The sequence below is a fragment of the Cinclus cinclus genome, chromosome 2, assembly GCF_963662255.1.
Source record: "Cinclus cinclus chromosome 2, bCinCin1.1, whole genome shotgun sequence".
Lineage (NCBI taxonomy): Eukaryota > Metazoa > Chordata > Aves > Passeriformes > Cinclidae > Cinclus > Cinclus cinclus.
The window spans coordinates 76311682-76325166 of record NC_085047.1 but is presented as its reverse complement, the minus strand read 5'-3'; the positions used below and the strand labels follow the sequence as shown (position 1 = coordinate 76325166).

At 36.4% G+C, this 13485-nt stretch overlaps 1 protein-coding gene across 1 annotated transcript in view; it reads right to left on the bottom strand.

The window, feature by feature from the left end:
• Positions 1–13485, bottom strand: part of GPC6 (glypican 6) — a 719541-nt gene that overhangs the window by 497528 nt on the left and 208528 nt on the right. The window contains exon 2 of the mRNA XM_062487801.1: positions 3595–3753. Coding sequence (XP_062343785.1) covers positions 3595–3753 — 159 coding nt within the window. The remainder of the gene's footprint in view (positions 1–3594; positions 3754–13485) is intronic.

Below are 13485 nucleotides of genomic sequence, written 5' to 3'. Positions count from 1 at the left end.
TTGAACGTCATATACTATGAGGAATAAATGAGTTTGGAAGAATGGAACAGTCAAAAGTCTCAATACAGTGACAGCCCTTTAGAAATGTGTAGTACAAATGAATAAGAAGTGAAAGATTATAAAGGGCTTTAGGATGCAAGAATTGATTGGCAGTTAAAAGAAAGGTGTAATTTTTTTTGATCATAGATGGTTCCAAATCATTTAGTATTTTCTAAAGTTCCTGTTACAAATTTCATCTTTAACTGCTATTGCTTTTAATTATTACATAAATTTATTTCTGTACAGATTTGGAAGTATCACACTTCAGGTAAAAGAAAATGTAAAATTGACACAGAAATTATGTTGGAAAACTGCCAGTAGGATGATGGAGGGGATCTTCATCTCAGCTCAGCATTAATAAGGCCACTCATGGAGAGTTAGGTCCAGGTCTTCACTCCCGAGTACAAGAGAGATATGGACACACTAGTGCAATCCAAGCCAAGGGCAGTAAGATGATGAGGGCACTGGACTACCTATTCTAAAAGCAGAGGCAGAGAGAGCTAGAACTGTTCAGCCCAGAGAAGAGAAGGCACAGGGGCTCTCATCAACGTGCAAAAATATCTGTTGGGGGGGATATATAGCCCAGTGACAGCAAAGGGTATAAATTACGAAAAACAAAACAAAACAAATCAGGAAATTCCATGTAAACACAAGAAAACACTTTATTGTGTGGATGGTTGTACACAAGCTGTTCAAAGATGCTGTGCAGTCTCTATCCATGGATATATTAAAAATAAAGCTGCACATGATTCTGGGTGACCTGCAGTAGCTGAGCCTGCTTGGAGCAGGAGAGCTGACAAAACCACCCCCATCACATTTCAGCCATGCTCAGATTCAGTGATTCTGTGTAAAAATATTTATCTCATCAGAGGCTAAAGAGACAATGTTCAAGTTACAGCAGATTCTTTCTTGAACATTGTTCAAGTTATAGAGTTTCATTTGAGATTTGATCATGAATAGTAATCTGGGAAAAAAATCCTGAAAAACACAGATCTCAGATTGCCTCTCAAAATGGAAATTTTAACATCATTCTATGTATGATTAAGTGTATGATTGTGGGACAGAAAACAAATCAAGAAAGAGAAGGCTTGTGAAGCTCAGACCAAAATTCATAAGCGTTCACATAACTCTAAAAAGTCTTATGTTGCAAAACGTAGTATTACCCTAAGACGTCTAGTACAGCATTAAAAAAAAAATCCTGTAAAATCTACAAGATATCCTTTTGGTGTCCTTTCAAGAGTTTTTAAAATTATATGAATGTCTGAAAAAAAACAGCTTGGCAGCAACTACAGTTGAAATTAACTCCTGAAGGGAGCAACACTGATATCTATCTCAACATTACTTAGATATTCATATATTCTTTTATTCCTTACATATGATACTCTTGACAAACACAGGTACTGTGCAAAACTTCCATATAAAATCATCACAATTGGCTGTATCTGTTTTGCTGTTTGTGGTGTACTAGCATTAAATGGCAGAATCATATATCAGAATTGCTTTGTGCAATCACAGTACCAAATTAAAAAACAACAAAAAACTGGATTATACTCGAATAGTTAAAACATGGACCCTAGCTATCAATCTTAACATTGCTTTATATTGAAAAGCATCATCGTAATTTAAACTGCAAGAAATATTGCTGATTGTACACTGAAAGTCTGTTAGGTGAATATATTTTTCCATTAATGTCTTTGCCCTTCTGGAAAGAAACAGTTTTTCCATACCAGTGAACAAATTTTGAATAGCTTTAGAATAGCATTGAAATCCTGAAGGCATATATAAAGTTCAAATGCTCTCTGATAAGACATCACATTGCAAATTCCCTTTAAAACATGAATAATAAGACAGAAGAAACAACTTAGACTTTTATTCCAAATTTCTGTGGAGCAGATCCCAGAGTGGAAAATTTACACCCAATCAGGAACTTTCAGTCATACCTTACCATCAGTATTAAGACACAGAACTTCAGATTACTGAAAAAGCTGTAATGTCCTGAACTTCAGTGCAATACAGAACGGCTGAACATGACAAAGAATTAGCAATGTGCTGTCTGAGTTCTGTGGTCAATGAGCCCAGCATTTTCAATGTGCTGCATGGTCACTGAACACCAGCGATCAGCATAGTTTCATTCTACCAAAAAAACCCAAAAAGCCTGTGCATTCCCATAGATAGTTTGAAATGTCTGTTATGCTTGTACGCTTGTGTTGTAATACTATATACAACTTCTAGATTTTTGTTTTTAGATCCTTTGAGGACAAGTAATTTTTTTTTAAATCCGCTACATAAAAAAATTACACTTTCACATTAAAAAGGGAAGTCATCACAATTCAGAGGAGGGCACAGTCATCCCCGCCTCTCAAGGACATTCTCTAAATTACATTAGCATCTGATCTACTAGGGAGTTTCCTCCAGCTCATCTTCACATTATACCTTTTCCATTCCCTTTTTATATAACTAATTTTTTTCTTCTGTGTCACATTGAGAGAATCAATATTAGAGAATAAAAAAAATTCTTTCACTGGATAATAATACAGAATTACCCTAAGGAGTTAGAGACATCTTCACTTATTTATGAATGGGACCGAAGAGTTTTGAAGCAAGCTTCCAACTTCAGAGATAACACTTCCACTATTCTCCCAAATGTGATCCATTACCTGGGGTTAGCCAGCTTTACCCACCTGTTTTCAGGCTTTCCACCTACATGCAGCTCTGCAATCCATTTTGCAATGCTGATTTACACCTCTTAATGCCAGAGCCTTTTCAATTTACACATATTCAGAAATGCTCAGGGTGACACTTTCAACAGAAACACAGATTTCATATTTAGATAAAACCACAATTTGAAAATGTGGACACAACCACAAAAGTAGCTTAATGTTCATTATCAAAGACAAACACTTAGCAAATTGTGACACTGTAATTTTGATCTGGAAAAGATCTTATAAAGGTTGATCACAAGGAAATAAAACCCTCAAACTGTTCTTTTTGTCTCTTTCTAGGTAGAAATGACATGTTCAATACTGCTTAAATGGCTTGTATGATAATCTCTCTCTAACACAACTTGAGGCCTTAGAGTCTGGAAGCCAGAAGTCCTCTTAGAGCCTCTGTACATCACAAGAAAATCATGCAGGAAAAAAACAACAGCCTTAAGGCTATAAAAAGGCAGACTATACAAATACTGCTCTGCAATAACAAAAATCATGGGAGATCCACAGCTCATCTTGCAACAGTGAACATAATTACAAACCTAAATTTTGCATTTGAAACTAGGAGACAAAAATTATAAACCCCTCTATGCATATCTAATCTCGTTTTTCAACATTAGCCAAGCCTGCAGGCACTTAACAGTCTGATTCTTGATGTCATTGTAATTAAAGGCAATACTCACAAGGCTGATAAGCATACCAGCTGCATATTAACGCTTATCTTAGCCAAACTGACAACTGCAAATGTGATATCTAATTGTAAAGAAAAGAACACTGGCATTTATTATGGATATTATGGGTTTAAAATCCCATAACCTTGAAAATAAATAAATTATATCCAGCTTACCATCAAACTTCTTGTGCCGGGATACAAAAGTCGTGCGTACAAAGTGACTTGTCTCCTCCACTAAGTTTTCAAACTCCAGTTTGCTCTGTTGGCTTAACTTGTCCTCCATTTCCGAGGTGCAGCATGTATATTCCTGAGGGCATATTCTCAAATGTTCCCCTGGAATCACAAGAAAAGAAGGAATTAGAAATATTGGAATACAGATAGAAATGTGCCAGAAACAAAAATACATGGTGGCTCTTCAGTTTTGGCTACCCAGGGAGCTCTTTAAGGCTTGCCTTAGAGAGCTTGGCAGGAAACACCTTGAATTTGTATGGACAACTTTGCTATAGTAGGGTATTCCTCGTAGGGGAGAGGAGACAACTTTGCAGAGTTGTTGTGATACTTCAAGAAGTAAAATTGCCTCACACCAGAAGTGCTCTCCCACACTGAAGAAGCCTTCAACGTTCACTGAAGCATACTTCAAATTTGAAAAACAATTGCTTGGTTTCTGTTTGTATTAAAATTGCCTGGAGAAATACCTAGTGAGATGACCTATTACAAGTCATTGGAGCTGTCAAAAATTGCAAAACAGAAATTATGCATTTGTTGTCAAAATCTGAAGAAGAGAAATTATGCACTTCTGTAGAGACGTCCCACTTGCCCAAGTGCACCAAAACATTCTTCCCTTCTCCCCCTCCTTCCCTTCTGCTTAAGTGTATTTTAATGAGTCTGTTTGGGCGCCACAGGTATTCTTGGGCAGCATTTCTTGTCAGACTGAGCAAGTGCTCTGCAGAATGCAATGAAGAGTTTAATTAATGCTTATGTTATATGGAAATGCAACGTAAAAGGTAATGAAAGCCTGTTATTTAATTCAATAGATTTATCTCTTGAAGCACTCTGCCAGTTCTTCTGACAATATTGCTTTCTTCAGTACAATTTGAACGTGGAAACCAATTCTTCAGCTCATGAAATTAAAATGGTCTGTTATTACATGAAATGTGAATTTCCAATTGACACTGTACTATGAGTGTCAGAAACATTTTGCTTGGTTTGTACAGAGGCAGAAAATTCTACCATTTCCTCTTGAGAAATATAGAGAATGATCTGCCTGTATGATTAAAGTTACTTGTAAGGCAGTGAAAACATTTAGCTTTCTGTGCACCAAATCCTGATTAAAAATCCCTCTGCAAATCTCTTAAAGGTGCAAATAATATGATATAAAAAGCCCAAGGGTTAAATAAATACTGGGGACCTGATTCTCATTTATATCAAGGTTCCTTTCTACCACTGCTGAGCCGTAAAGAAGACTTAAATGGAATTTATACCTACTTTAAGGCTGCTTTTCACCATTCTTATTATGTAGTGAGGAGATCCAGGCCCCAAGTTTTATGCTTCCCAAGGGCATAATACATTTAGCTGCTGCATCATTTTGAAGACAGCATCAAAAAGAGGTTTGCACATGCTTAGAATAAACACTGTGTTGAGTTTGCCCTCACCTTATTTCAATTTATGTTTCGGTTCTCGAATGAAATCTTCTAATTTGAAATTTAGTCATTCCTCAACCCTGACTCCTCACCCTATCTTACTTTGTTTCTTCTTCAAGACTTAATTATATATGAATTATGCCATGAGGTTTCCTTTAGCCATCTCAGGACTTTTTCAAAGCTCAAACATATACATCTTCAGAAAGGACCATTTCATTATTATCAGTTACACTTTGGCAGTACTACCTACAAGTCCCAGTCATGTCCAAATGAACTATGATATAAAACTTTGTATAAACCTGGGAAAAAATTATATCCCATGACCATCAAAATATTGTAAGGATTGCTTCCCGTGTGTGCTACACCCTCTCGCCACAAGAAATTAATTCTTCTCCATCCTCAAAATCATACATCTAAGCTATAAACAGCACATACAGGGACTGGTGAGGCAGCTGCTGTCAAACATAAAAGATAGTGACAAACTAATGCTCACCTTACTCTCTACATCTCTGTGACATGAGACTGCAACTATTCAACAGGTAAGGGAGGTACCATAATAAGAAACAATAAAGGTTATTTCAGTAACAGTAATGTGAGTTTTTATTAGATGTCAGAAAGAAAAGTAAAGCTGAAATATTGTGTCATTAGAAGCAGTGCTGTGTGCTTGATTAAACAAAAAAATACCCCATCCATAATGTCTGCAATACCCTTTCCTCGATAAATCTAGGGTTTTTTCCTTATTGAAAATACCTACTTTCCCAGTTCCAGTCAAAGTGGTAGTTTATGCTTTTTATTATGATAATGTCCTCTGGTGACATTGCAACCAAGAAATTTTATAAAATGCACTTTTCTTTCCTCTCTGCATCTGAAGTTCTTTTTTTTCCTGGCTCTGTTTTTCAGAATTGTCTGGCTTGAAGCTGGACAAACAGTAATCATCATGGCACTGTACTTAGTAAGTAACAGACATGAGTCTCAATTTTTTAAGACAGTGTAGTATGCTGAGTATTATGACAAATTAAATTCTATTGAACACTCATTTTTGGAGGAATAGTAATTTTTTATTTCTCTGATTTATTTAGAGTCTTAGTTTTGCTTTGCTACAAAAATTATTTCTCACCTTGGCATCTAAAAACCCATTCAGATTCCTACTGCATAGTTTTCTTATACATGTATTTTCATTAAGTTTCTTCCTTTTAATTCACTGGTCATTCCTTCATTCATGGGGCTCTTTACTGTAGAAACTCACATTCATCAAAAGCACTCACAACTTCTACATTACCTCATTGCCTTTTTCTCCCAATAATATGTCTTCCTAAATAATCTATACAAGCCACCCATCATCATCACAAAAATTTTCCTGTACAATAATGAACTTTTTCCAAAACACATTCCTACTTCTCCTCCCTGTTCATATATTCCCTTTTCAGAATTTTAGTAGAAGGAAATAATAATGGAAATATTGTGCTACTCTTCATACTCTGTTTTTGAGATTTTGCTTCTTTCTCTTTCCTATACTGGACAATCAGGTCAGACTACATATAAAGTAAAAAAAAAAAAAAAAAACAAACAAAAAAAGTGAACATTTTCCATTGGTCAACACGAATGGAGTCTTTGTATGCCTAAGATGTTCAAGTTAATTTGGTAAAAATAAAGCTTTTAGAAATTTTTGCTCATAAGTCCTGCAATGTTTATACTGACCATTACTGGCTGCGGTTTCCAGATTTTCATAACTTGGACAAAACCTCATGCGCTTTCCTGGGAATGGTAAAGGGAAACTCTGACAGTAATTTCTGTATACTTAATCTGTTTTTCTCTTTTAAAATCATGATTCTCATTTTGTGCTTGTTCTTATCAAACCTCCAACTAATGTTAGAATTGCCAGGTCATTAGTTCACTCCTTGTTAAAAAAAATAAATGAATACACTTTTCTTAGCATAAAAATGGGGGGTTTGTTTATTGACATTTGTTGTTGTGCTTTGCTGGGGGGTTTTTGTGGGGTTTTTTGTTTGTTTGTTTGTTTTGGTTTTTGGGGTTTTTTTGGTATGTGGTTGTTGTTGTTAGTTTAGATATTTTTAATTAAGGGGTGTGTGCTTTATTTTTGGATTTTTTCTTCTTTTGTGCAAATCCATTACCTAAGAGGCTGTTTAGATTGGAAATAACTCTGCGGTATAATTTGATTGTGCTTCCTCTGATTTTTTGAATTGGATCATTTACCATTTGCATTTTGTAAAACATTGTTCTATTACCATAGAAAGTGCTTAATCACTAATTTGTGTATTTACACACCTCAAGTATTTTGTAGGCTGAAAATGTGCTCATAACTAATGTGCCAGTTCTTGCCCTGGGAAACTCCATATGGTCTAGGTTCTTATTTTAATTTTAGCAACAATTTTTGTGGCACAAGTGGCATCGGTTATAACCGACTAGTTTTTCCTTGTTGTAAATGGTGTCTCCCCAAACAAGTTTGACATGAATGTAGTTAAACTGCACCAACATTCTGCCAGGCTGAACAACTATTAACTCAATATTCCCAGCAACCTGCCGCAACTCTTCTAACCACAGCTTCCAGCTGAAGATGCTGACCTACATATCTCTCCTTATGTGGCTTATGTTATATAAATCAAATCAATTGCCTACTACAAATTCAGCTACCAGTATTCAATTTCAGTTTTATTACAGCTGTAATCTCACACCTGCCTTCACATGATCCAAATTGGCACGTTTTGCAGTTGAATTTGGCAATCCTGCTAGCAATGCTGCTTTGAAGTGTGATAAAGCAATTTATAAAGCACTTGTTTTATATTCAGATGTATTGCTGTTTGGTGTCCTTAAAACGTGCTACAAAACTCAGAAGTCTTTAAAAAATCGCAACTTACAGCTCTCAAGCTGAATAAATGCTTTTACTGCCTATCAAAATGCCAGAACTGATCTGAACATGGTAAGTTGTTCTACTTGCAGAAGATACAATCTGAAGGATCAGTAAACCCTATGGAATATAGCATTGCCCTCAACAATTTAACCACCAGATTTCCTGAACACCTTGGCTACATTATTAGAAATGGAAGTACTGTCACATAACATATTTAACATCAGGCAGAATTTTTTTTATGGGTTATGATGCAAGTTTAGCAATTTTGGAAGCACTTCTTTCTCAGGCAGTCAAAATTTTATAGTTCCTATCCTAATCATAAATTTAATATCTGATAGTGGTCTGTTCACATAATGAATGGTAGGGCTAACTGTATGACTGGGGAGAATAGAACCAGAGTCACCACCCTGCTTCATAAATCCAGTAATGAATAAAAATTATTAAATAAAAGGGGCAAATTAAAGGTGTACATTCAAACTTGATCACCTTGTATGCATCACTAGAGCCTAAAAGAAGAAAAGATAGCTCTGCATTCTTGATCTTGCAGGTTACATTGATGTGATTTGGCTTTGTCACTAGCTGTGCTCTTTGAAGCTTGAAATACTTGCTTCAGACCTGCTCATATTCAGCCACTTGTGGAGAAAGCAGTGGAATTTATTAACAGTATGAACTTCAAGAAAGACACGTATCTAGTCCTGCATCTGGAAAAGAATAGCCAAAGAGCCCAGCACACACTGACACCTGGTGAGGTGGCTGGGGAGATGCCTTGCTGAAAATGATGGGAGCTCCTAGTGCATTCCCAGCCAACATGAGCCAACAATACCCTGCAGCAGCAGATGTAAATCTGATACTGGGTTGCATCCCCAGGAGCATTAATAGCAGAGGTAGAGACATGATCATCCCATGATACTCAGTGCTTGTCAGGCTGCACCTGGAGCACCTTGCCCCGTTCTGGTCCCCACAAGTCAAGAAAGATGCAGACTGGAGAGAGTCCAAAGAAACATCATGAGGATTATCAAAAGATTGTGGATCCCGCTGAGTAAGGAAAAACTGAAAGAGTCAGGTTTTTTTCCCCTGGAGAAAGAGAAGGCTCAGGAGGGACCCAATCAAGGTATTACAGTACTTAAGGGAAAGGTACAAAGAGAATGGGGCCTCTCTATTCACAAGGACCTACATGGGGAAGACAAGGGGCAAAAGATAAAAAACATACCCAGAGAAGTTTCATCTTGGCATAAGATATTTCTTTAGGTGAGAACAATCAGTCACTGGAACAACCTCCCCAGGGACATGGTGGATACCTCATTACCGGAGGTTTTCAAGATTTGATTGGACAGAGTGTTAGTTAACCCTGTCTGGGCTCTCTTTCCCTCAGTACCTGAGACCAGATGATCTGCCAGCATTCCTTTCAAAGTGAGCACTTCTGTGGTTCTGCAATTAGGTACTTCAGAACTTCTTACCTCTCAGAATTATAAAGGACTGGAAGTGCTTGACTACTGTTTCTAAGCTAATATTTTCCACCCAATTTTCTGTATTTTTTTTTTTAGATTATTTGAAAACTGTGATGAATAGAGTTAAAAGAAAATCCTCATTCAACTTTAACCCTTGCCCACTGTTTCTAGATTTGGATCATTTTCAGTATGGGTGATGATGTTTCTGAATAACTACTTTTTGAAGTTTTCATTTTAAGTTTTCTGGTGAAATCAGGAGCATAGGAAACTCTTACTGATCACATTATTAATTTTCTATTAGAGAAAGCTATACTTCTCCAATACACTTACACCATTCTCTCACACATCTGCTAAGAGAAAACTGTGCTGTAGAAGAATTTAACTGACAATCATCTTTAATTAAAAAAAAAAACCAACAAAAAAACCTTAGCAGCACTATCATGTTTTCTGCATTAACTTATTTAGCAGTTAAAATTAAATTAGAAACATGAGTTTTAGCATTTCAGGCAATATTCAAATAGCAAAAATTAAAATATCATTTTGTTGGACAAAACCCTGTTCTCTAATCAAAAAGTCCTAAGGCTCCTTCTGACTTCGTAATTATCTTCTCTGTGGGGTATAACAGCCCTGCAAACAGCCTCTGTAAAACAGCACCTGACATTCAAGTCACAGATTGAACTTTCCTATTCAAACGAAAAGGAAACAGATTATGTTTTAAATTAATTCCATTGTAATATTGGCCTGACAAGTGATGACAGGAGCAATATTTGCACAGAAAATGACAGCTGGAAGAAGGGAGGGAAACCTGTCTCTAACACACAGATCGTGCCATCAAACACAGCTCTCCTAATTTTAATCAAAGGAATATTGAACTTGAAAGCCTTTTATGTCTGGTGGACTCCAATAAACCTGTGCAACTACCCCAAGAAAGAAACTGACTCATTTGTTTGCATCGGACTCAAATCATCTTTGCTCAGATTCCTTTTGTTCCTTGAATTCTTTGAGGTCAATTAAAAAATTAATTCCTTCCAAGCGGACCGATAATTAGTTAACAGTGTCTTCATTACAGGTCCCACAGGGAACATTCATTTACAAGAGGCCCTGACCCTGTTGTCCTTGGGAAGATTGTAGTAATAAGTTACTGAAGCTGAGGCCAAGGCAAACTTGTTCAAACTAAGACTATACAGTAGCTAAAGAAAGAACTGAAGTCCCTCGAGTATTCCTAACTAAACTACTAAAAGCAGTACCACTACTCCAACACTCAGGATCATTTTATTTTCCAGGCATACACAGTCAGACAAATTGTTTTTTGATAACACAGTTTGTGAGAAGAATCTTTATAAGTTACCTCTTGGAGAGTGTATTACTGGCTTTGTGCTCAGTGCCTTGTGGAAAGCAAATGGCAAGGCTGTGATTTCAGCACTGATAGTTTCATCATCTCACTGGCTACATGGCTGCAATCTTCTGATTTCAAAGCATGCTCCCACCTGGGAGCAGTGGCCAACTCCCCCTCCCCCTCAATTGATTTTTGCTGTTTATTATGTCCCCTAATATAATAGCAGAAATATCTTATATAGCATTATAGTCAGAAGTAGAATACAAGCAGCACATTGCTTTACCGTGACCATAAAACACAATGCAAGGGAGGCATTAAATTTAATCTGCCCTCAGAACAATTTTATGATTAAGATAGCAGGATGAGATTGTACATATTCACGTATTTATAAATATTTTAATTAACATTCTCCATGTAAAACTGAAATCCAAAGATGTGGTTGTAGCACATGGTGTATCAGAGACCGATTTACACCACTTAAGTCATATATTCACCAAAATACTGTTGCAGTAGGAGAGCGTGCTGGACTTGGTTTCCTGGGACTAACTGGGTATGCTGTATTGCCCAAACCAGTCTTTAAGATAAGTTATACCATAACTAATATACATACACCAAAAGTTAAAGCTGGATGAATGACAGGAAAGCCTGTTTACTATATCATGGCGTGTTTTTAATCAATATTTTCCAGCAGAACAACGTTTTCCATGAAAAAACCTTTAGCTCACTCTAATTAACAGAAACTATGTTTCCATAATATCATCCAGACACAGCAATCACAGCCAAAAGGAAAAAGAAAGCTTTTTAGAGGATAGAAGCTTAGCCACAACAATTTCCCTTTTCCACTATTCCCAATAGTGTTAGAGATCTTATCTATTGTTAGCCCTTCAGAGTGGGCATTTTGTTTTTTGTTCATGTGGGACTTTTTGTTTCGGTTTTGGTTTGTTTTTTTTTTCCTGCATTTAGACACAAAACAAGTCGGAACAATTTCTTTTTCACTTTTTTTATTAATGTACTTCTGTCAATGCCCTCTATGGACTGTCACACTTGGTAAGGGTCAGGGTTTTCAAAATCAATAACTGAATATCCTCTTGCTCTTCAAGTGTTTTAATGTTAAAGGTTTGACCTTTATGATTAAAGATCTGCTTGAAAGGAAATCCCCATCCGTGTCAAAGTCTTCTCTTATGCAATCACATTTTTGAATGGACTTTTTTGACTGTGTAACTTAATTTTGGTGCACTTTTATAGACTTTATCAACGCATTTAAATATAGAAGAATAAAGTAATAAGCTATACTTGTGCTACCAGTCATATAGAAAATTATGTTTACCTTCTTAGTATGCCTTTTTCTTGGACCCATTTCTTCAGTACAATCACAGCTTTTGACTCGCAGCTTACAGCAGTGACCAACCTCCCATTATTCTGTGGTTATTTTACAAGCCACACTTTAAAATAAACCCCAAAAACGCCTGAAACAACACACAAATTTTTTAAAAAAATATTTATTGAAAGAATCACATCTTCAGGGTGTGATAGGCATTGTATTTTCCTTGAAGAAGTTTAATAATTCGTCTTCATTATGACTAAATGGGCTATTTCCTATAAAGAATACTAGGCACTCTTTGGTACTGTTCACCCTGTGTGCTTTGGCAGACACAAGATGGACAGATACTGTCCAAACTGAATATTCGTCTCTTGGAGAAAACTCTTCACAGATCTATGGCAGATTGAGCCAGAAGGAAAGTTGGCAAAGAGTGTCAAAGTCCTTTGTACTTTTTGCCTTTAGTATAAATAAGACTCAAAGGCATCTGTCTAAATTCAGATCACCTTGAGTACATTCCTGTCTTAGTTCCCTGTCTCAGAAGCGACTCAGAACAAAGTATTCCCTGGTCTCTGCTGTATGGAAGAAGCCAAATGAAGGTATCACAGTAATGACAGGCAAAAATATAAGGAAGTCTCTTAGGATGTCTGTATGAACCTCACATGACTGCTCACCTTATCCCAAAAACTGTTAAAAAAACAACTGTAAAATTCATTAACCCATGCAAGAGAGCATTGCAGATGTAGATATGATTTTTCCAGGTTTTATTATTATTATCTCTGAAGGTCTAAATGGTAGGATTTCTCATTCCCTGTGTAAGGGCCCATTGCCTTCCCTGGGTGCCTTGGGTTAAACAGTTTGAGTCTGCTTTCCTTTACTCCCTTCCTCCCTTCTCCTCTTCTTTGGAGAGAGCCCTCTGGCCCTGTCAAGAGGCTCTGTGAGTGTGCCATATGAGCAAAAGTGGTGCTCATTTACACTTGTAAGAGCAAGTGACTGTGATTATCTGTAGAAATCTCTTCAAACAGCAAGATTAAATCTGTAAAATAAAAGCTAGGTCAACATGTACATAATTCCAATATGAAGCATATATATTTAGGAAAGAGTAATGTTTGGGTACTATTTTTTTTTAATATAAACTATGAAGTATATTTCAACCCTGGACTCAACAGCAGCAGTAGTAAATATATTGCATCACTTTCTGGTGCTCTATTGGACTAATATATGCCTAAAATCTTAGGCCCAGAATATTTTGGTTTTCTTCACCTTGGCAAAAAAAAAAAAAATGTAAATAAGAAAATAGTCCTAGGCAAAATCTATTTCTTTAAATATTAGTTATGAGTAATTTCTAAACTCTACAAAGTTGACATTTTCAGCAACAGTAATGACGTTTACTGTCCTTACAATTACTTAAAATAGAAAATGTCCTAGTGAAACTCACATTATCCTTTTCCTTA